At 36.7% G+C, this 24,304-nt stretch overlaps 1 protein-coding gene across 1 annotated transcript in view; it reads right to left on the minus strand.

The window, feature by feature from the left end:
• The window catches only part of LOC110800741 (UDP-glucose:glycoprotein glucosyltransferase), a 33,760-nt gene that overhangs the window by 6,363 nt on the left and 3,093 nt on the right, over window positions 1-24,304 (minus strand). The window contains exons 4-30 of the mRNA XM_022006059.2: window positions 23,505-23,676; window positions 22,910-22,983; window positions 22,150-22,246; window positions 21,956-22,068; window positions 21,722-21,837; window positions 20,984-21,041; window positions 18,535-18,687; window positions 18,327-18,425; window positions 18,076-18,234; window positions 16,595-16,663; window positions 14,145-14,224; window positions 13,760-13,922; window positions 12,226-12,360; window positions 11,951-12,056; window positions 11,760-11,854; window positions 11,562-11,674; window positions 11,251-11,461; window positions 10,853-10,921; window positions 10,350-10,495; window positions 4,210-4,311; window positions 3,606-3,750; window positions 2,229-2,285; window positions 2,010-2,140; window positions 1,801-1,889; window positions 1,296-1,648; window positions 1,111-1,206; window positions 41-102 (exon numbers count right to left, since the gene is read on the minus strand). Of these exons, the coding sequence (XP_021861751.1) occupies window positions 41-102; window positions 1,111-1,206; window positions 1,296-1,648; window positions 1,801-1,889; window positions 2,010-2,140; window positions 2,229-2,285; window positions 3,606-3,750; window positions 4,210-4,311; window positions 10,350-10,495; window positions 10,853-10,921; window positions 11,251-11,461; window positions 11,562-11,674; window positions 11,760-11,854; window positions 11,951-12,056; window positions 12,226-12,360; window positions 13,760-13,922; window positions 14,145-14,224; window positions 16,595-16,663; window positions 18,076-18,234; window positions 18,327-18,425; window positions 18,535-18,687; window positions 20,984-21,041; window positions 21,722-21,837; window positions 21,956-22,068; window positions 22,150-22,246; window positions 22,910-22,983; window positions 23,505-23,676 (3,263 nt within the window). The remainder of the gene's footprint in view (window positions 1-40; window positions 103-1,110; window positions 1,207-1,295; window positions 1,649-1,800; window positions 1,890-2,009; window positions 2,141-2,228; window positions 2,286-3,605; window positions 3,751-4,209; window positions 4,312-10,349; window positions 10,496-10,852; window positions 10,922-11,250; window positions 11,462-11,561; window positions 11,675-11,759; window positions 11,855-11,950; window positions 12,057-12,225; window positions 12,361-13,759; window positions 13,923-14,144; window positions 14,225-16,594; window positions 16,664-18,075; window positions 18,235-18,326; window positions 18,426-18,534; window positions 18,688-20,983; window positions 21,042-21,721; window positions 21,838-21,955; window positions 22,069-22,149; window positions 22,247-22,909; window positions 22,984-23,504; window positions 23,677-24,304) is intronic.

The raw sequence follows: 24,304 nt of genomic DNA on the forward strand, positions 1-24,304 counted from the left end.
GAAAGAAAATCAGAAACTGATATTGAAATTCTTCACTTACAAGTGTCCTGAAGCAACCGAAAATATATTAATGGTTTTCCCGTATCGATCACTTTTACTCTCCTGCAAAAGTTCATGTTCAAGTATTGTTATCCAACAGTTCAGCTAAAACTAATGAAAGCCATTATAATGCTGAGATCTCAGATAACAATTTCAAGCCATAAACATACAAGCCTTAAAACGGAAGATAAAAAGCTATTGTATTGAAATGGCCCTTTAATGTTGATTGCTTAAGCATCAAAAAGCAGCTTAAACATTCCAAGTGTCATTTAACTAGAATAGAATGGCAGCATAAAACATGCTAGATTAACCAACTGCAAAAACAACCAAATCAAACCCATCTGATCCAAGACAGCGAATAAAGTCAGCACTTCTAGTTGAGTAAGGACAACCTTATAAATCTCAAAAATAAATAAATAAATAAATATTAAGGAAAAGGATAAAGATCAAGAAGAAGACGGTGCACCTACAGCCTTGAGAAAAGTAAAGGAATTAAAGAGAAAGAAAACAAATAAACAGAACTTAAAGCGTTATCCTAATAAATTGCAAATTTTACACTGATTTTTCTCTTTTAATCAAGAATGAGTCAAAGCTGAGGTGGTGTAAGGCACATAAGTTTCAGCCCATTAACAAAAAGACCGAAGAATATCTTGTTCTACAGGAATAAAATACTTAATAGCCATAACTTATGCATCGGTAAAGTTATTAAATAAATTCTTCATTGTTACAATGCAATTAATTTTGGCAAGTTGATGAATTATATCTTCATAAACATATATATGTCCATTTCAATTAAACATCTTCAGTTAATGAAAAATATAAACTTAACAGAACAAACCCTGGCCTAAGCTCTGTAGGCTTTGGTGACAAGCACCGTCAAGCATCACCAAGCAGGATATAACTTAAAGGTTCAAGTAGTAAAATTGAATACCAGTGTGAACACGTGAGAGTGCATCAACACTTAGTGGTATATCTAGCCAAGCTAATGCTTCAAGAATTCCGATGAAATTTGTATCCAGATTCAAGTGTAAAAAATTATGACATGAAAGGGGGAAGACCACAGTAAATTACCGGCATTCTGCTATCACTGTTTTCTGTACTCTGACTTCCGCCAATGAGACCAGAAGCCCATTTAAATAGATTTTTGTTCCAACTTCTCTGACTTTCCTGCAGAAGCAGCAAAAAGAAGCTAACATCTTGACTTGAAAAAGAAATTATGAAAAAGAAAAGGCAATTGTCGGTTTATAAAAACTGACTTTGATACTTTCAGGCGATTGGCCATCATCATCATCAGAGGCCAGCAACTTCTGATGTTCTTTTCCCTTTTTCTTCACTACTTCCAAATGAACGACTTTACCGCGTAAATCATTTATGATTATACGCTTTGAAAAGGTGGCCTTTTGTCTTCCACTATCATCCTCTATCAAATGGTAAAGTTCAGAACTTCTGCCTGGAGCAAGTAGCAAATACCATATTCCAGGAGACACTTTCATTTGCCAGTAGCCTAAATTTGCCATGACAAGAGTATCAACCAGATGGGGAGCGCTCTTGGTACCGAGAATCATTTGAAGACCTCTTGGTGGTTCCTGGTCCTTCTCAAAACAATGACCTGATCTCCACATTTAACATAAGGAAACCAACTGTAAGCAACAGAATAGACCATAAACCTATGAGTTTTGGATTTGCACTGCGAAACTCGTTGCATGAAGCAATCTGACAATGCAGAAAGTCAGTTTTCATTCAAAACCACAACTACAATACCTGTAAGAACAAGCGCTTCGAGTTCAAATACAGCTTGCAGTGTCCTTGTATCTCCCAAATTTTCGAGCAATATGTTATCCAAGTCATGGCTGATGCAGATTAGACAACAGAAGGGGTTGTATTAGGGGGCGAGAAAACTACAAGTGGGAAACTTAAAATTTAAGGTGACCTTGTCATGAAACTAATAGGTTAACGCAAAAATAACATACACAGCAATGACAGGCTCCACAAGCCATGTTTCAGGTACATCAAGGTTCATGGTCAACGTTTTGGATAATGGCATATTTGCAAAGAAAGCCTTAGGACCATTCACAGCATAATCAGAGCAACTAAAGTCATCCTGGACAAAATGAGACAGTCAGCATATTAAAGGGACAATAGGAGGCTAGTAGCAAGTATGAATAGAGCTGAATTATTAGCAGCAATACCATCGATGGAACAACATATCTGTAGTAATTCTTCAATGGGAGATCAACAAGCGAACTCTGCCATGAAATAAACATATTAACATATGCAATATAAACAAAAATAAATAAGAAATACTCCCACTGTTCTCTAATACTCCCTCCGTCCCAATGTAGAGTGCCCAGTTTCCTCTTTCATCCGTCCCAATTTAGTTCGCCCCTTTCTATTTTTGGCAAGGACCCACTATTACTTTACTAGTTCTCTCTTCCCACTACTAAAATCTAGAGTGCCACACCCTCTCTCATTCAATTAGAAAAATATTCCACTTTAAAAAAAAAATTGAGAACAACACTCCAAAACTCTACTTAAAACTATTTGCCATGCTAAAGGGAACTCTAAATTTGGACACAGGGAGTACTGGGGGAAAAAAAGCATTATTTTTGTCTGACTCGTACTAAATGCTCCAATTTAAACACCAGCAGTAACTTCAGAGGAACAATAGGATATCCCAAAACGGAATGCTTGGCAACTACTTGGGAATGGAGGGAATATATGATTCTGAGAAATATTAGCAAGACCTTTTAAGCCTCTTGTATGCTGTTCTCCCTTGTAGAATATACAAACTTGATCTATGGAACACAACACAAGTAAAAGCTATCATTCAAAATTGCGTTAAACTTTACTAATTAGCACTTTAGCAGTAGAGGCATAGCTTTGGCGTTTTGACAGTGTCTCCCAATGCCTAACACCATTTTTAGGACGTGTCTCAGCTCCTAATTTAACCCTTGTTGATCCAAACCAAGTGCCAAGTGTCCCTGCTCCAGAGATTAAAGGGGACTTCTTTCCGAGAACCTCTATAGAGAAAATTTGCCTTCCTAAGAATCATCCTTTTGGTTTATTGTCAACAAGCAAAGTTTTTGTGGCTTGATGAGCTGGGAATTTTATACTACAGGAAGATAGGCTCATTTGTCACATATTGACATACAAGATACTACCATTTGTCACATATTGACATACTAAAACCAAATGCAGAGACATCGAACACCATTAACTTGCAAGACATCCTTAATCTGTATGTGGGGGGACAAGGAAGAGGAGGCGGAGTTAAAACAAGGCCTCTTCCTCCATCACAAAGCCTATTCTATTGGATATACAACTTTTCATTAAAAACTAACTTAAAGTCATCCAAACAGAAGAAGTCCAGTCCCCCAATGAGGCAACATCACTGGGTAGTGAATATAATTCTGCTTCCCTGAAGACATAACCTCCTCGGCAATCACCCGCTCATTAAATGAGAATCTTTTCTTTTCCCCTCTTTGCAAAATATGACCAGGAAATCTATTTACACGGCTACCAGCTTTGAAATGTTTAATAAAAAGATAACCTGAGACAGAACTCACCAATGGATTAAGTACAATTCTCATGTTTGGCTGAAAATATTTCCCTAAGATTTGGAGAATAGATGTAAGCTTCTGTCCTGACGGACTCAAGGGGTCAATCACTGCATCAATATGGATAGGACTTTCACTGCTCAACACAACAGCACTGCGGACAAAAAAAGTAAAATAAATTATATCAAAAGCAATGATAAAAAAATTAAAAATAAAATTAAAAAAAGAGTGGATATAAAAAGCAGAAAATTAAACAAAGTTCAGAATTATATCAAAAAACAAGGATCCCTCGATAATAACGGAAAGAGAGGTAACATCTGCATGATGTCAAAGACCAACACAAGTACACCTGTTATACCTACTTGCAAGGTACTTCTACTTTGGCGGAACACATAGTTCCATCGGTGATCAGAATTATTCTTTGTCCAACCTCAATTCAAATGGAACTATTCCATTATTTTGGAGAATGGACAGACCGCATAGGCACAAAGACACGAATTCTAAGAAATATAAACATCAGTTTTCAATGATATCCAAACATCATAGTTAAAAAGAAATATTATATAAAACCCATGAGATTCTTCATGGAACATTTCTATGGAGATCACTTAACCTGTATGTCGCTTGCAAAATCTCAAAACGAGCACCCTCGGTACTTCGATCTCGTGTGGCCATTGATGAAGAGACAAGCATAATGACATCACTGATGAACTTGCTGCAAGTAGCACAAAAAGAGATTGAGCACCACAAACAGAAAATAATTTGCCTTCATAGATGATAAATATTATAAAGTAAGCCCTTGTAAAGCACATATTTCTCTGCCTGCATGCAAACACACGGACATAGCTAGCAAGTGTCTTGCATGCATGCATGCATTCACTACAACTACCCATCACATACATACATGTGAGTGTGTATGCCGCATACACGCAGGTGTATAGGGTCAAATGAGAGAACATCTTTAAATGTGAAGCTGCAAAGGGACAAAGAAAATTATTTTTGAACTTAAAATACTCCTCTCCGTTTTGTTAAATGTAAATTAAAAAACTTAGGGGCTTTTTGGTATGAAGTATTCAGGAAAGGGAAAGAGAATGAAAAGGGCTAATTCCCTTTGATATTGTTTGTTAGGTCATTTAAATCATTCCGTTTACCCCCTCCTTACCCCCCAACTCCTCTACATTGATTCCCCTCACCCTCCATGGTATTTGCACTCCCTTTCCTACACCACCAACATACCCAACAACAGTGCCGCCCACCACCACCCGCTGCAAAACAAACCACCATAAAACCCTCCACAAAAACCCTCCGCAACCACAAAAAACATCACCCCTCCCAAGAAACCTCAACACCACCCATCCAAAAACCTATATCCACCAGAAAACACCAACCCCGTCCACCTAAAACCCAACCTCCACCCGCAAAACAGAAGCAGCACCAACGAAACAGGACTACCCATCCATGAAATACCAAACTCGCCCAAGACCCGAACTCTGTCCACCAGAAAAACACATCCCTCACACCTGAAAAACCCACCGCAACCCATATGAAAACCCACTCCACCCATTCAAAAACCCCCCCACAAACTTAAAATTAGAAAGAAAAAAAAATAAGGCATTAAAAATGAGAAAGACCTTTGTTTTATCATCAATTACAGCTTTAATTGGTAAAATTCGACCATGAAATTCCAGATCTGGAGTTTTCAAGGTCGAACTTGCCGCTTAAAACCTTAAATTTCAACCTTGTATATGTGGAGGTAGTGAAAAAATAAAGGAACAGGGATGAAGCGGTGGCACGGCGCGGCAACGGGGATGGAGTGGAAGCAGCGACCATGAGAGAGGAAGAATAGGGTGGAGAAAAGGTGAAAGAAAAAAGAGAGTTTGAGAGACCAAAAATCACGAAACAACATCTTATGTCAAAGGGAATTACTTTCTTTTCCCTCCCAATCTCTTTCCTGTTTTCATTCCTTTTACCCCATATGAACCAAACAGCCCCTTAGTGGCTAGAGAGAGAGAGAGAAAGAGGGGGAAGAAGTCTTGGGATGGTAACAAAAAAGTGTGAAGTGTATACTGAGAAAGTTAAATGTAAGGTTTATTTTGTGATGGGGGGGGCATATGTACATATGTAGGTCATTCATTATCATTACCCCATTGCCTCAAAGAGGCTCGCGCAAGAAGCGGGGTAAGAGGGGTCGGACGTACGCAACCTTACCCCTGCAATATTGCAGAGAGGTTGTTTCCAATTGACTCAGATGCGATAACGGGACGACAACGGGATGACCATCTTCTACTTCATGGAAATGAAGCGAAGAGGTTTTAAGAGGCATTTTGATTTAGTCCATTACATCCCACAGCCAAAAGAACAAATGAATCATTGGCTCCAACAGAAATGGACTACATATATGTAAAAGGGCCTCGTGATGAACAGATAATTGGATTTGCACACATGAGAGATGTAAAGAGCTCAAAAGAGAAAACAGGGAGTCGTTGAGAGAAATTAGACACGGCAAAAAGCAGGAAGAAGACAAGAAAGTGGGGAAAGAGAATATAGAATCATTCTCAACAAGCATGTGATATACAACAGATATGATAGGAATCTCGTGTTTGGACAGACACTGTCATCTGCTTTCAGAATGAGGCCGGAATTTGGCGTGGGGGCAAGGTTAAGGAAATTCCAACTCCAACACACAACAGAGGTAACTTGGCCAGCAAGATTATTCCCAAAACAAAACAAAAAAACAAGCAGAGACAGAAAGTTCTCAACATTGCAGAATAAAGAGAGAACATTTTAATGTTGTCATTTTGCAATTTTTCTAACGATTCGCTAGATCATTTTAGGTAACCTTGGAAACAACTAAGGGTGCGTTCTGTTCACCTTAAATAAATACGTTTCAGTTCCAATAAGTTCAGATAAGTTCCAATAAGTTTAGATAAGTTCAGATAAGTTCCAATAAGTTTCAATAGGTAAGTTCCAATAACCCCTCAAAAAAAAAAAAAGGTAAGTTCCAATAAGTTTCAATATTAATAATAATATTATTATTCTTATTATTTTTATTTATTATTATTATTAATATTATTATTTTTATTATTAATTATTATTATTATATTTAGGAAAAATTACTTTAAATAATCCAACATTTTGACGATTTTCCGTTAATAATCCAATCTTTGGATTATTATCTAATAATCCAACCTTTGTACCCCATTAACTTTTATTGCACCCAACCGGTCACCAACCTGATATAGTAGGTAATCTATAAACGTGTCATGCAACTATTCGTCCTATTTTTTTTTTTTTTTGCCTTTTTCCTTCCAGTTTATTTATTTATTTAATTTTTTTTTAATCTTCTTCATCATGTTACTCCTTTAGCAGACCCCTCTCTCTCTCCTACCCTCTGGTCCTCCGCATCACCTACGTTGTACACCACTATTGCTGCTAAGTCTCCTCTACCCATTAACAACCCACTACCAATTAACACTGCACCCACCGCACCACAAACCCCCTCCTCCATTTCCCTTTTCCATTGGATTGTCTCCTCCCTTTCACAACCCCCTTTTTCTTCACCTCCAAATACACCATCAAAGTAAGGATGATTTTATTAGGTCCATGAATTTTATAATAAGAACCAACTCCATCTTGTAACACAAACCACCTCTGTCTTCATCCTTTTCCTTAATTAACCCATTTATACAATATTCAAGTATCCCATTTCCAACAATATCGTTAATCGTGACTTCTATTTGATCCACCATCGACATTTTTTTATTGTCAGTTTTATTGGTATTTTGATGATGATTTAGGTTATTCGGATTGCCGCTGATGGTGGCGGTGCTCATATTCTCTCTCCTCATCACCGCCGCGGCGTAATTGTGGCCGTTAGTTAGAGGGTGAATCAGCGAATCATCTGCAGAGGAGTAGATTGGGCTATCATTGGAGAGTGGTTGGGATTTGAGATAGGAGAAACGCATTAGAAAGGATATTAGAAAGGAAGCATGAATCACGTGATATGATGCGATCAATTGTGGTAATTTAAGAGGTGTTTGAGTGGATCATCTCACCGGAGTGAAGTAAAACAGCAACCTGATGAAAGCGTTTCATCGGTAAGATTCTTTTGGAATTGGAGCTATTATTGATCAATTGATTGATTCCAAATCCAGATTTTATTATGCTCTTGTAGACTTTAAAGCCATTGCTGAAAGCTTGAAAGAGGAGAGCCTGGGATTTGGGGATAAAGAAGGGTAGTTTAAAAAAATACTCCGTACTGCGTAATGAAATAGAATGAAATAGAGATGTTGACCTATTTTGCCGGTTGTAAGTAATTTAGGTGCAATAAAAGTGAATGGGGTATAAAGGTTGGATTATTATATAATAATCGATAAGTTGGATTATTAGCGGAAAATCGATAAAAGGTTGGATTATTTAAAGTAATTTTTCCTTATATTTATTTATTATTATTTATTATTTAATACTTATTATTTATTATTTATTACATACTACTTACTACATATTATTTATTAATTATTATTAATAATAAGTTCCAATAAGTTCCAACAAGTTCGTCAAATAAGTTGAATAGAACGCACCTCAAATTTTAGTTTCGACATTTGAAAAAACTACTCCCTTCGTCCCTAATTGTTTGCCCCATGCTCCATATATGCTTTATTAAGAGTTGGGTGGGTGGAATTGAGAAGAGACAAAAATGGTGGGACCAAATGTAACTTATGTGAGAGTAAAATTTGTGGTCCCATGAGCATTTTTAGTATAGGAAGGGATGGACCAAATAGAAAATGGAGCTAACAAAAAGGGATGGAGGGAGTACTTAATAAGTTATTTTAAGAACAACTACCCCTTAAATTTTTATTTGACTAGCACTGGCAAATATCTTTTAATTCCGGTCAATGGGGCGCACATTTCTATTGTAACTCGGGGGGTGTTTGTTAGGTCTCTTGGAATGGGTCAGAATGGAGTTAAAGTGTTTGGTTTACCAAGGAACCTCATCCCATAGATATTCTAACTCTACCACACCCCCCTAGAATCTCGTACCCGCCTCCTCCATAGGATTCTCACTTCATTTCACCAATAATACAAAACCAAATCTAGCAAAGAGGAGAAAGAGAAGGTTGCCGGTAGATTATAGATCGGTCCATCTCCATTTCTTAACCCAGCGCCAATCACCGACCACTCCTTCCTTCTTCTCCGACGTGGGTGATTTTTTGGTGAGAAGAGGTCTTGTTGTCTATGATTGAATTCATCTCTCATTTGGTGTGTTGGTTTTTTTTTTTTTTTTTTTTTTTAATTTGGGGTTCAGATGTTGCACTTCTTGTTAGTGTAGAGAGTTATTTTCTGATTTGAGGTTATGATTCTCCACTTTTTGCAAAGGATTATTCATCTCCGTCGTTTTCCTGTGTTGACTTATGTTTTTTTCAAAACTCTCTCCTTTTTGTTCTTCTTGTATGTTTTTTTAGTGCTTAATATATACAAAATCTGTCATTTTTGGATTTAATGCGTACAAAAAATCAGTCGTTTGATCACTTATATAAAACCTCACATACTTAATGAAAATTATTTGACTTTTAGTGGTGCATTTAATAAAAAAGAAGTAAATGTTATACTACCTCCGTCCCTCTTTGTTTGCCTCATTTGTAATTTGGTTTGTCCCTAAAAGATTGCTCCATTAGTAAAAATGAATGTGGGACCACAATGTTACTCTCACATAAAACACATTTGGCCCACCACTTTTGTCTTTTTCAATTCAACCCAACCCAATTCTTAATAAAGCATTTTCAGGACATGGGGTAAACAATAAGGGGCAGAGGGAGCACTTGTATATATAAGGGATCCACTCTAAGAGTGAACCAAAGATGTAAATGTAAGGTGGTTTTAGAAAGAAAAGACTAGTCTTGGTTGTTGTGTGTGGTTGTTTGAAAAGGACAACAAAGGTGGTTTAAAAGGAGTTGTAAGAAGGTGGTTGTAGTGCATTTACACCCTAGTCTCGATTTTTACGAGTGCTACGTTTACTTGAATTGAGTTCTCTTATCATTACTTCGACAAGACGAGACACCCTTAGCTAGCTACTAAAAATAATTACACGACACACCCTATTTCTTACAACTATTACGAATAAGTGTGACTTTAAAGCTACTAACATTAATTACAAGACACACCCTACTTCTTACAACTATTACGAATATGATATATTACAATTAAGGGAACATGATTCGTGTATATTAATAGACGACACACCCTATCTAGCTACTAACATTAATCATACGACACAAACACTATGAATGAAACATAAAATCCATATATACTAATTATCAAATATTTGTGTCACTTGGAGCCCTCTCATGCATTACAAAATACAATGTCATCAAGGTAGAACATGTACTACACGTAACAACAAAAAATGTTTTTAAATAGGCTTTGAGCTTGAGCCTAACAAATAGTGCAAATTAAAAAAACGTAGGAAGTAGGTAGACTGTTCGCAAGAATTCCTAAAATTTAATGAGGATTTGCACAGAAATCAATAAATTTTTAGTTGTTGCATTGTTATTTAAAATAGACAAGTCATAATGCCTTTTTATTTTAAATTAACAATTGGTAAAAAAAAAGGTGCATTTATATTTTAAGTGATAAATAATATGGAATTCAAAAGTTCACTAATTGTCCTAGATAATATTAAAAGGAGGCAGTAATTTAGAATACAATAACCAGAACAAGAAGTAGAAGTAGAAGTAGAAGTAGAAAGAGGACAACCTCGTTAGAGAATCAGGATCAGTGTTCTCCCACTTCAAATCTTCAATGATTTCTGAAATATGATTTATTCTCTGCTTAAACTCAAACGACTCCAATAGATTCAGATCATGAGACAGGAAGGTATTTTCATCAGAAACTATTGTCACCTGAAAAGTGAGAACCGCGCAAACTATAGGTTTAGCCGATAATCTAAGCAATCAAAACAATGAAATTCCATAAGAAATACACAATCAATTCCAGATCACCCCCAACTCCACCTAAAAGGAAAGATAAAAGATGGAGAAATGAAGAGAGGATCACCGCCAATTAGATAGAAATCATCATTTTATGGAGAAGACATGTTTACTCTTATATGAGATAAGTGTAGGGGAAGTTTGTGTGAGACAACTTGGTATAGAAACGATCTTGTAAATCAAGAAGCACGTTTTAAGATCTTGGGGTGGCTAAAGATTTTGGAGAGAAACTAAAATCAAAGTAGGTAGAGATGTAGGCAGAATACTCACCCTCCCATTGGTGATGACTGCATTTGAATTAGATTCATGTCCAAGGTGCTTGTGTAGAAATAGAGCCACCTGCACACCAGCATAAACTTATAAATGAAAATCTCCTAGTGAACCAATATAGAATTTATATGCAGAAGTAAAAAAAAAAATCAGAAAAAATAAAATAAAAAAGGGAATTAAACTTTCTTAATGTATCAGTAAGCAACAAGCTGAAGGTCATAAGCCAAAAACATAAAAGTTGTAATAAGTAATCACACATATAGTGCAGGACCGAAAGGAGGCACAAGTTACAACAATGTGCACCAAATGCCTTTCTAACTCCATACAGAGAAAAACTAAAGAGCAGAATGGAACTGGTACAAGGCATATTAAGATAGCAAGATTAGATAATCAAATACCTTATTCAATTGGTTTTGCAAATCCTCGGCTGCAAACTCCGTAAGCAGAGAACTAAACCCCTTAGATGGCAATCCATTCACGTCTGCTAAATCAGAAACCTTTTCAATAAATGCTTTCATGCTTTCTGCCTGCTGAGAAGAATGTTTCATGAAGACATGCTCATATAATGAGCATAGCTGATCCAGGAACTTCAAAACCCCTTCCTTATGGCTGCATAACAAGCATACGTAGATAAATAACTAAATAATGTAATACTTGAAAGATTATATGAATCCCACAAGTTTATAAATCAACAAGATGTCATACACACCTATACGATAACGAAGTAACTTGGAAGATCTTCACAAAAAGGAGGCCAGGTGAATCAAAAGCAAAATTTGGGACAAACAGTACACCAATACGAGCTTTTGTTGACCCATCTTCCTGATATTGAGAAAAGGGGGAGAAAGTTAATTATCCAAGTTAATAGCTTGTCAACAAACTTACTGCCATAGAATAAGAGACTAACAAGATAACGTATTCCTTCTTGAAGCAACTTCATCCCTTTTGTTGATGTCAAATCAATGGCAAGAAGATGTGTCACTGGTTTCAAATCATCAATAGCTGCAATAGTGTGTGGACCAAATAAGTTTTCAGTTGAAACAGAAAATATAATTATTGCAGGACAAATCATGAAAATAAATTGGAAACATCACTTACTTTCAGGAGAATGGAGGTAGTTTATCTCATGAAGAGCAGATCTCTCATTAAGAATTGAATTGGAAAGGGACACAAACTTAGGTTTGAATTTCCCATCAGTTATAATCTGCATAGGAGCATTCAGAATGCAGAGCAGTTGATTAAATAAAATAACCCATAGAAAGGTTTCAGGTTTGGTTATATGTACACAATATGTGAGCAGGAGACACACACACACACAGAGAGAGAATAGAAAGAGGATGAGAACATATGTTAACAAGTTCTTGATGCATTACCAGTGGATTGTAGCGCCTTATGCCATTCTCAGAAAAAAATTTATCCAACACATCAGTGTGTGAATCAATGTTGCCATAATAGACCTGTTCCTGTATCCTTGGAAGCTCATCGTTCATAGCATTTAGCAGAGTTTCCTGAACAAGAAAATTAAAATTTGTCAAATTTCACAAGAAACGCATACAGTAGCTCAGGCTGTAGAAAGAACTTAAAACAATGGCTAAACAAATTTGAGCTAAGAAATGACAGGTTCTCAAACTAGCCTATAAACCAACAAATATTGAACTAAAAGGGGGGGGGGGGGGGGGGGGGGGGAGGATCTCCAATCATGTTTCATATAGATGAAGACATGCCAAGACAATCCCCGCGAGCATCTGTTAAACAAAGCACTACCCTCTCCACAATGATTCTTTACTAGAATCCTGACCTTTGAGGATACTATTTTTTTTCAATGAAAGCGCCCATTAGGTAGCCCTAAGTGCAGATCGTCATAGAATCTTATGCCTTTTGTGTCCACTAAAACCCGCACACCTCCTATGATTTGAGTCTAGCTTAATCGCCACCCCCCCTTCTCCTTTTACTGGAGATAGTAATGACGAGTTGATTCATAAATGAGAAGCCAACCCACAGTGCATGCCCAAGAAAAAGAGAAGTGGCAACATATTAGAGATAAACTTCTATGGAGTTGCAAAAATCCTGATATGAAGGTACCCACCCAGCTAGTCTGTTCCACCTTACTGTTAATAAAAAAAACTGCATATGCTCCTTTATCAGTCTATGCAAAAGAGAGCTAGGTATTTGTGAAAATCGCAAAGAAATACATTTTGATGCTATCTTTGGAACCAGCCTCCCTTCCCTTTCGCGTATGCACTTTACGATTTACTTGACCAGAATATGTAGTACATATCTCTCATCATCATCTTTCCTGACAGTGTTAGACAACTCCAACAAAAACATAAGGTAGCAGCTAAACAGAACTTCAACAATACTATGTTATACATCCTACCCAAAGGTAGCAAAAGGGCCTAGGGAAAAATTATCTAGCTAAACCAAATATAGTTTACTTTCCTGATACCTGCTGCCAGTCAATTGTAATACAGTGCTCCACTCAAAAGGTATTGACGTACTTTAATAAACTTTGCAAACAAAACAACAAGGATAATATCATTGAAATGAATTGAGCATACGATGCATGATTCGGAAATCTTATATGGCAGATGATTAAATAATAATATACTCTACCAGATTCATGCAGTAGATATATACAAGTATAAAAGAAGGAAAATAAAAGTTACACTGGACCACATGAGTAAAAAAGAATTTTAAAGAAAGGATCTAGAAAAGTTTAATATGTTAGAAATGTTTTTTTATAAGAAAACTAATATTTAAACTAAAATTTTAGATCTACGATCAGCTACTCCAGCTCAGCTCACTTGCACACCCAGCCCGAAACTTAATTTGAAATTTCTCTATACTTATTTTTAAACAATTAATTATACATCTATTCTAGCACAAGTTTTCAGCAGAAAAGGCTACCTCGTTTGAATTGTACACAAGGCCATTTAACAAGAGGCAACATTTGCGCTTCGATAATCCAAGCTTGAAAACAGACATGGAACTTTCTTGTGCTACATCTTTAAAATCCTTCTCCTTGTCCAATTTCAATAACACGTCTTGGGGAGGAGACTTTGACTTGCTTCTGCGGGAATTAGCAAGAGGACACCAAAGTCACCAGCAGGCAAGCAAATACAAAATATTATCGATGATGAAACTTTTTTATGTTTATGAACACAATGAAAGAAAATGCAAGGTACAAAATATTCAACTAACTAGCTGCTAAACCCGCCTGTATACTTGAATGATACATCAATATACTAAAGGAAGTAATCATGCTAACTCAATCAAAATTTCCAGAACTCACAATACTGCATCTATAAATGCTCCTTCCACATGATGCCTTTCAGGAGCTTCTTCACCAGAATCACCAAACTCTGAGTGAACCTAAAAGATGAAAAGTCAGTTCTAAGGACTTAAATAAACATAAAGAAGTCATTTTTAAGTAACTAAGACAAAGAGACAAGTTGGTAGGAGTTTTAGAAACACATGGTACACAACAGAATATGCTTCTTTATCTTCTCTCCCAAAAGATGTGCAAGGATAATGTTATAGCCTTGGAAGTAACAACATTCGATTAAGTCATAGATGTGAAAATAACAACATTGGATTAATTAAAACACTAACATTGCTAAGTTGCGAACAAATATCCAAAAGATCAACTTGTTTCTTGGAATCACACGCTTGTCGTCTTATGCCATGGAAATCTCAAATTTTCACAAAGATTACAATTTGTTGATTTAATTATTGTATAAAATGTTCGATTGTTTGAAATCTAAAACAATCAAATTATGATGGGTAAACATCAAACAGAAGAACAGAGACTCGTCTTCACTAAGAAGATGAACCAGGTTCTTTGAATCACTAGAAAAAAGGGATATGTATGTGTCGCATGCATCTTTACATTACTCTTTTCAAGCAATTATTAGAAACTAGGTTTCAAATTTTGAATCCCGTGAAATGCATAGATTTTAAAAATAATTTTGATGATCTAAAAATATGGTATGCTCTTAAACTTTTTGTTGAAATAGTTTTACTAATGGAATCATATAAAACTTTTGTAAATACTTATTTCTATAGTTGATGGTAGCTTTCGTCTTATGCATATGGAACGTAATATCAATATCAAGAAAAGTATAATGGAAAGTTCATAGTGAGATCAATTTAATCAATGGTTCAAATTAGTAATATATAAACAAAAAAATTAAGAAGTAGGAATGTTTGACAATATGACATGCTGCATATAGCACAAAGTACCAAATTTTGAAACATGATCGACAGGTATGCACCATGAGTAAAAGTTGAAAAGACAAATTCGAGAATGATAGACAACGATCAACTGAGAATATCTTTTGTAAGAAGCGGCATTTTTCTTGAGAAGCTTCAAAGAAGCATCCCATATTCTTAGATTACTAATATTTCAAGTGATTTCATTCTTAAATTACCAAGCTTCACAAAATATCAAATTCTCTTTACAAATTTGGGACCAGGAGCACCAGAAGTATTGCTACTATAGAATTAGAACAAAAGGACTCCTCTGCGTCATGACTGATGCCTGCCAAGGGCCAAATCAGAACCACGTTTTGACATTTAAAGAGATTGAAGCCTGCAATACATTAATTTTAACACGAATTCTCAAACATTCTTTCTCCACCTCTCTTACCGTTTTGGTTTGAGGACCCCCTTAAGGACATCTTTTGATCTTAATGGACGTTCTTTAGTTTAGTAGTACGAGATACTTCTCTGATGAACTCGGCAAGAATTATAAATCACAGAGAGACCATTATATATGAAAGATTTGGACGCATAATCTGATTGTTTAGAAATAGTAAACGGTAAGAAGATGCACTAATGGCTCATTTCCTAGAAGTTAATCTTGTGTGTAAAAGCTAATTGAATGCGAACTTCGAACTTCAAAAGCCAAATGAACCCCACAGTCCCACACATTATCATATTAATGAGCCCCAAGTGTCCTTTATACGGTAGATACAGTCCAAGTACTCAAGGAAAACTCTTAAGAGGTAAGACCGCTAAAAGAGAGAAGGAAAAATTAAAGGAAAGTAAGGAAACTGTCCTCCTCAATGGAGTCCTCGAGGGAGAATTGTGAAGGGCCAATCAAACACATAACCAAGTTCACAAACTAGAAACAACACTAACAAATCAAACAATGTGAATATAGAAACTGTTCCAGTTAAAATTAGAAGCCAAAAGGAAAGTAACCAAAGCACTAGGGGGATACCAGATGTGCTATACAATTTAGGTCCACAAAGGTGAATTACTATGTTACTCGGGCTCGTTACCCATATCAGATACGGGTACGTGTTCAAGTGTATGACTCGGCTATTTGTGGAAAAAAATCATGACTTTGGTCCGAAATGAAGTGTTTGGTGTCCATACCATTGTCGGAGTGTCAAGGATCTGACACGCGTACTTGAGGTAAAATGAAGTGTTCAAGTGACGTAGGTGAATTATTAATGCAGAAAGTTGAGAATCTTCATTACTACGATAGCAACAGACAAATAGTGTCCCTCAGAGATGATGATTGTTACCCGTTTCTAGAGGGAATTCATAGAAACTCAAGAAAGGTTCTTTTAGGAGTTTGAAAAGATCACATAAGATACTTCAAACATAAAATATCAAGTGGCATGGCTTTTGGATATAACAAACACAACACTGGAAGAAATTAACTAATCAATACAACTACAGCTTCAAGGACAATAATCCCTCAACTATAGACGGGGTGGAGGTCATGCTTACATTGCCCAAGAACTTAAAAGCGGTCAGCATCCCGTGGTGTTCCTTGATGTAAATAAAAAGACGAATTATCTGCAAGGGGTAAGGAAGCGAAATGAAGGAAAGAATGTTAGTCGAAACACTAGCCATGCATACATTCAGCAAACAAAAAAATGCCGCGGCACAGAGTATTAACATATTTGACATGTAAACAAAATACCGTGATTCACACATACAGACATATTCAAAAACCTTATCAAGAAAACACGCGTTTGTCATATCACACGTTTTTGGACCATCATTTATGTCACATATTATAATATAGTAGCAGCTGAAGCAACTTTTTGCAATTTTTGTGTAGGTAGTGCTCACCTAATTCAGATATAACTCATCCATTAAAGCATGTAGAGTGAAACAAATGAAAATAAAAATTCAAAGTTGAAAATGAATGAACAAGAAATCACTAATAGTAATCCCAAAAAAAGAAAGATGGTATTTTTATTTGAATGATATCCTACATAAAACCTAGTAATCATCTCCCCACCATCACTTTTCTAGCTCTCCACATATACGTAGCAAAGTACATTACAACACTTTCCTGAATCTTCCTTAGATACTGCAAGGATCAAAAAGCTATGTGGACTGGTGGATTTAACACGATACAAGTTTCGGCTGCATTTTTCTCTTTAGGCAACCCTGAGATAACCGAAGAACACCTATTTCTAGAGGAGTTGGGAGCTCCAGGAGCCTCCTCGCCTTGAGAGAACCGTCTCTCATTCCTTCCTCTGTTGGTTGCTGACCATTTGATATCTTCATCGACTTTGTTCTTCTTAAGATCTTCTCCATGCTAGTATTTGTGCTTGCTGGGATCTTAGGTGTCCTTAAGAGTTACCAGATTTTCAATTGTTAGCCACCCAGTTTACAGCACGGCTACTATGAATGCAGTCAAGGTAATAGTCGCAGGTCGTGGAAGTGTAATTATTGAGGTGTCACATGAAGTGTGGCAGTGTCCCAATCCAGCTGAAGGGATTCCATTTTGCAGTCAACTGATGTGACTGCAATGGTGGTGTACTTTCATAGGGGAAAAAATCAGAAAATCCAACTATCTTATTTGAGAAATTGTTGGTCAATGAGAAACTTGGCAAGTCATCCAGACTTGAGAAAGTTGGGAACATTAGGAAGAGATGGTATTGGGAAATGCTTAGCCATATAAAAGAATTAATAAAAGAAAAAGAGCTCCAGAAGAAATATCTCCATTAGTGCAAAACAGATTGCATACCACCCCAGATAATCACCTCGGCCACCCCCCGCCCCAGAGAAAAGGCTCTTACAGAAGGTTCACCAACCTAAACTGCGAGAGCAATAGGTCTTACATATAAACGGTCCTCAACCCATGACTCCAAACCTTAAAAACATCAGGACAACAGAATTAATATTAAGCATTCAACTGCATCCTTCAAAGCAAAATGATATCTCAGAAAACAAGGAAGTATATAGTTAAGTACCAAACTAGAAATATCTTCATCATTTGAGCTGACACTAAAATCTGCAAGATTCTCCCCACCATTTTTCTCCACCTTCTCAATGAATGTTGTGGAGTATAAAATTACTCCAAATCTCATTGGAAATTGATTTTCATACAGATTGGCAATCATATCAATCACCTGGAATGTGACAAACAAATTGAATGAAGATATCAGCACACACCCTCTTGCTTTGACAAAACAAAACTAACATGTGGCTACAAAATACTTGCCTCAAGCCCACAAGAGGTGGCAGGATCAATAACATAAACTGCATGGAAGAGATTCTTGCGAATGTACCGTAGTTGTCCCGGAAATGTTGGCATCAAAATCTACAAAATGTTATGATGTCACTTGTCAGAGCTTCAAAGCTCATCAATCTATGTAACCACCACACAAAATCCATCTCTACAACAGAACCAGAGGAAAACTGAATACTACCTCATTTACATTGCTACGCCACCGCTTGTACAAAGAATCCTCTTCCAAGTTATTGATATAATGAACATGACTTGAGCGGAAATCAATGCGGAACATACTTGATTCTGAAGGCGGCACAGTTGAAAGTAGTTTCCTTATAGTAGGTTCAGGAATCTAGAGATTATCAATAATGCACACAAATTAACAAAGTTGACTCTGGAAACTGGTTAATATGTAAACGTATGCGTAACAACTTTATCTCAGAATATGTATAAACGTTCTTGTCCAAAAAGTCAAAAGCACTAAAGTCATGTAGAGAAATGGTTAACAGAAATAAGAAGGAAGAATTCTCCAGAGGCCAGATTGTATCAACTGTATAAATGCCATGGTTTCTGCAACAATTATAATATAACTTTACTTCCCAGCACTTGTGATTATGCACGTATGAATGACAGCATGAAAATCCATCAACAATGAGGATGGTATACATTTAGTCTTGTTTCTGGAGAGTGTTACCTAATAGTATAAGATTTGGTACGGGTTCGCAATACGCTATCTAATTTGTTAAATGGGCCAAAATTACCAACTCGCTAGTATAATTCGCGTTTTTTGGTTGGCGGGTGTGGGGGGTAATTAGATAACAATATTCTGGCCACTCTATGTTCAGATCTGTCATCCACAAAACATCAAAATAGAATTGAACACATTACAATGCCTCTAAAGAGGTTTATTCCTAGGCAAGATAGGGGATTCATATATCAACAGCCTTACCCCTGCAGAAAAACATATCATCTTCCAATTGACCCTAAATCTCATATGCAAGGACACTATGCTACTTCATAATAAACAAGAAAAGCAATAAGTTTGAGCCACTTTACTTAATCATTCTATCAAAAGATGTTAGCTATTGTGGAAACGGAATGAATTGAAAATTGCACTCCATTGTTTTGTTTGGTAGGGTTTTTTTAGGGGTGAAATCTCATACTTAGGGTATCAAAATCCCCCTTCACTACCGTAAATCTCATTTTATACCCCTACCCAAGATTTAAGCCCCAACCATCTAGATTCACAAAATATATTCTTGAATTAAACCAATTGCATAAAGACAGGGATGAATCAGTATTTAAAACGGTCTGCCTAAGGTGTGAGGAGAAAGGGGTCATGCGCTATTTTTGGTATAGGCAAAAAGATTTTGACAAACCGCCCCAAGGTGTGCCGGTGGACACACTAAGACGCACTGAGGCGCAGCTTTTTTCACAAAAAGTTTACTTTTTATTAAGGGTGCCTCACTTCACTGAGGTGCGTGGCTCACCTAAGGTCACAGGGAAAACCCACTTGCCTTGGTGCGACTCTTGATCCTTTTATAAATTAGGATGGATTTGCATCCCATACCTCCCTAGTATGGAGTTTTCATTCTATTCTATTACAACTTGGCAAACCAAATGTCCCCTTAACTGCAGGAATTAACCCATTCCTCTGAAATTGCAAGCCTTTTATTCTTTTTAACCGTAGCATAGAACAAGACCGGATATAGTGACTCAAAGAAATGGTGCTAGCAATAGGATCTTCAAGAAAAATTACTTTTTTAATTGTCAGGGTAAAATAATTCAGGAAAATTTTGAACTGAAGATAATGCTATAATGAGAACAGTGAGATTTTACAAAATGAATATCACAGAAATAAAGGTTTTCAGTGTGATGATTTAAGAAAAAAGTGTGATTAGCAAGAGTGTAACAAGGGTATCTCACATATTCAGCGAGCCCATCAAATAACTTCATTCAACTTACAATCTTTCCAGGGGGCGGAACAAGGGTGTGTTTCACTGGATCGCCACTGGTGAAAGTGAATGGTCAACAGGAGTACAGGACACCAACTTCACACAGAACAATAGAAAATGTTGAAATTTGGCCGTAACTTCACTAATGAGCTTATGAGAGCAATGGTATTGAAGCATGAGCTTATGAGAGCAATGGTTTTGAAGCATGAGCTTATGAGAGCAATGGTTTTGAAGCATAATAGAGCAACATGGGATTTTGAAAGGGTACTCAGGTCACAGCAGGAGGACAACGTGGTGTAGCGAGTTGAAAAAGAGAATTAAAGGATGTCAAGCACTGAAATTGAGAGGCAAATGCACAAGCCCTATCGTAATTTTTACGTGTTAGATACTTAGGACTTGGTATGTGAAGTGTTTCATTCACATAATCACATTGGCAGTTTGGCACTTACAGTTACTTTTTGTCTTGCAAGTAGCTTTCAGGTTATAAATCCCAACTAAAATCATTGTACACAGAATTTGGGGATGAAAGAAATTCAACAGCCCTTTTTATCACTTTCACATGATAATAAAAGATTTTACATTGTTTAGCCGGAGAGGCTCTCCAATCTCCATCACAACCACATCTAAGAACGTGCATATGACCACAGTAAGGAAGTAGGATGACAAAATAAGGAGAGCTTAAAGCAACCACACCTTCAGCTTTGAAAATTGATCAGCCAAAGACAACTCCTGGTGCACCAAATCAATTAACCTGTGATTCAAAACAAAATATACAACAGCAACCATTCAAAACAAAGACAATGCAGTGGAATCAGGACCAATAATCGCCTGAAAGAGGACTAAAACTTTTCTCCAGATGAAGGGACTAACATGAAAGGTAAAGATGGAAACATAGAGTACAGAAGCAAAGCCAAGAGTCATTTCCTTGACCTGGGATACTACTTCAGATTAAATCATTCATGTGGCATGCATAAATATTCAAATGCACCTCATGAAATTGGCACAAAGCCAAACACAAAGATATTCTGAACATAAGCTTCCAAGCTTGACATCCATTAACAAAGAATCAAGTTAAACGTCAATACTACTCTCTATCTACAAACTTTCGAGATAATTAACAAAAAATAATGTTTATGATTATGAGGGTTTCTTTCTTTTTAACTTTCCTTTCTTTGTATAAGAGCAACAGGAATAAAGTAAAAGCAGGGAGAATTGACCCCTCAAAGTCCCCTTGTAACACCAATGACATTAACACAGGGAAGAAAGACCGGGAGCTTGAATTGCCAAATCAGCTAAAGATACAGAGTTTTAAGATAAATATTGTAACATAGGAGCAAACACAAATTAACTCAAGAAGACAGCAGGAACTAAGATCTGTGTCAATCAAGAAAATGGAAGCAGAGCAAGATTGAACAAGAGATAAAGAATTACAGATAAAGATCAATATCTTCAATATTGATCAAAGCGCCGTTTAAAGCCATCAAGGACTTGCCAGGAGGGACCATCCGCTGGTTTGCAAGTATCTCATCCTTCACGGAATCATTTAGCTGCATGCATCCGGAGAACATTAGTTTAGTAGTTGAGGGGATAACTTAAGCTATCTTTTCCAGATAAGGATAATGGCCATTTATAAACATCATATATTTCTAAACCATAATGATATACCTTCATCCTTGATAATGATGCAACAACACTGGGGAAATTCTGATTGATTTCTTGCATTGCTTGCAGAGGATTGGAGGCATGAACAATTTTCTGCGCAGTTTGATGTCCCAGATCTGTATTTTTTTTTTTCGATTCGTTTGTTTGAGTTCAGTTATAACTCTAATCAGAAGCGAAATTAGTCAGCTAGTGGTTACCTTTCAATTCCCAAACTTCCAGAGTATCTGATATACTGGATGACAAAAGGTAATCCCTAAAAGCCATAATCTCAGAGGAGAGCCCAGGTTTACGCTCCTGCGTAACGATAAGGAAACTGATAATAAGCACAATGTTAATATGTTCTAGGCTCAAGATAACTTGTCGACATGAGAATTAAAACAAGAATAAAACATGCTAACATCAGGCATCTAAATTACATGAACAGGAACAAATAAACTCCAGATTGTAGATCTAGGATTCCTTCTAAAGAGTAAAGCACTTTTTTCTCGAACCAGAAAACTTGAGGTCAAGTCGGGACTCAAGCCGTATCTCGGGCCAAATCCACCACCGTCATCCCCCAAATTTTTGAATCGGTCAAATAATCCCACCGACGTCCCTCGAATGTCATGGGCATGTATATATTGTAGTAGGGGGGACCGACCACGCCCAACGCTGCCCACCAGAGGATTTTATAACACATTATTCTTAAAAACTTCTGCTGCAAACATAAGAAAATTACTGCACAAATCAAATTTTATATGTTGCGAAAGTAGATAATTCAGAAACCAAATAATGAAGTACTTGGTCTATATGACTTGTGAGTCAGTAAGATGGCAACTTTAGTTTAACAGAATAACAGCTACTGAAAAATCCCTAATTGTATACCTACAAGTTTATTCAAGTAGCTCATTCGACATTACAAACATCAGAGCAACCAATCCATGGAAAGAGTAAGGCGAAGAAAAAAATATCACGTACCAGTATTTTGGAAAAAATAAAGCCCCTAACTTCTTGGCTAAGATCTTCTGTATGAGGATCCTCAAGAGTAATACCTGGAAGGAAAAAGTAGTTTTATATTCCAATAATAAATGAAAGTGAACTATTTAGTTTTAAGATAAAATCACAGCACTTCATGGTCATTGAATGCATAACATCCACAAATTGACGTGTATTTGAAAGAAGGGGCCTTGGAGAAATTAGTAAATCACTCGAGTAACAGAGAGAAAATGAAATTAAACTAAAACGATTAAGGTTTTAAAGGGCGTACACGTTGACAAAATTAGTGTGGAAAACACTAGAAGACGTCACGAGGTGTAGAATCAACGAGATAAGGCAGAAATATCTAAGACAATAAATGTCACAATCTTCAAGCACAAAGCACTACATAGAACATGTCAAATCATTGAAGTGATTTACTTGCATCAATAAATAAAATATATAATTTTCAAATACTTAACTCGCAATTAAATAAGCCAGAAGCAGGATGGCACTATGGCAATTTAATATTGTGAAGTTTCTTGAATAATATTCTAAACCACCCGTGCATGCTGGTGGAAAAGAACTGAACACTCACTTTTTTTAATCATGCTGTCATCCATAGCCTTGTATTCCATATTTTTCAAGGCAAGCTCCACGCCATAGCCCCCCAAGTTTACAGGACTTTTGGTACCAAGTGCACCACAACGGCTAGTCTTCACTTCACAACCAATAGGTAATACAGATCTTACAGCATATTTAACCTTTCCCTGAAATTTGTTAACCAGATATAAGCTCATGAAGCATTACATATATACATGTGACGTAAATAGGATACATAAAGTAACCAGGAATTACAACAACCCGAACATGCATTGCTTGCAATGCAAGTGTCCTCTATTTTCACAAATGAGCATCCCTGTTTGGGGTGGGTAATTGTGCTTATTCCAGTATAATTTTCCGAAAAATGATGTCTGCTATGGAGACTGGAACGTGTTTACTTTTGATTTTCTAGGACCTGTTTATCATTTGAGCATCTGTTATTCAATCTGCTGAAGCTGCTGTTTTAGTACTTTACAAAATAACAAATTATCAAACCCATAAACCCATTCGCAGAATACACAAACTCCAACCCTTCAATTAGCCAATGGTACTTTCCAGATTAATTGATCCAATCAGCTTGATTTATAGAAACACCACCGACTGGCATATACCCCCAACATGTGGAGTAAAAGATTAAGGGGGAGTTTGGTATGGGGGTATCAGGAAAGGGTAGGGCTTGTGTTGATTCCCTTTGTTGTTGTATGTAATGTCATTTGAATCATTCCCTTTACCCCCTCCATACCCCCAAACTCCTCTACTTTGATTCCCACACCACAGATACACCGGCAATAACAA

Source organism: Spinacia oleracea, chromosome 4 (genome assembly GCF_020520425.1).
Source record: "Spinacia oleracea cultivar Varoflay chromosome 4, BTI_SOV_V1, whole genome shotgun sequence".
NCBI lineage: Eukaryota > Viridiplantae > Streptophyta > Magnoliopsida > Caryophyllales > Amaranthaceae > Spinacia > Spinacia oleracea.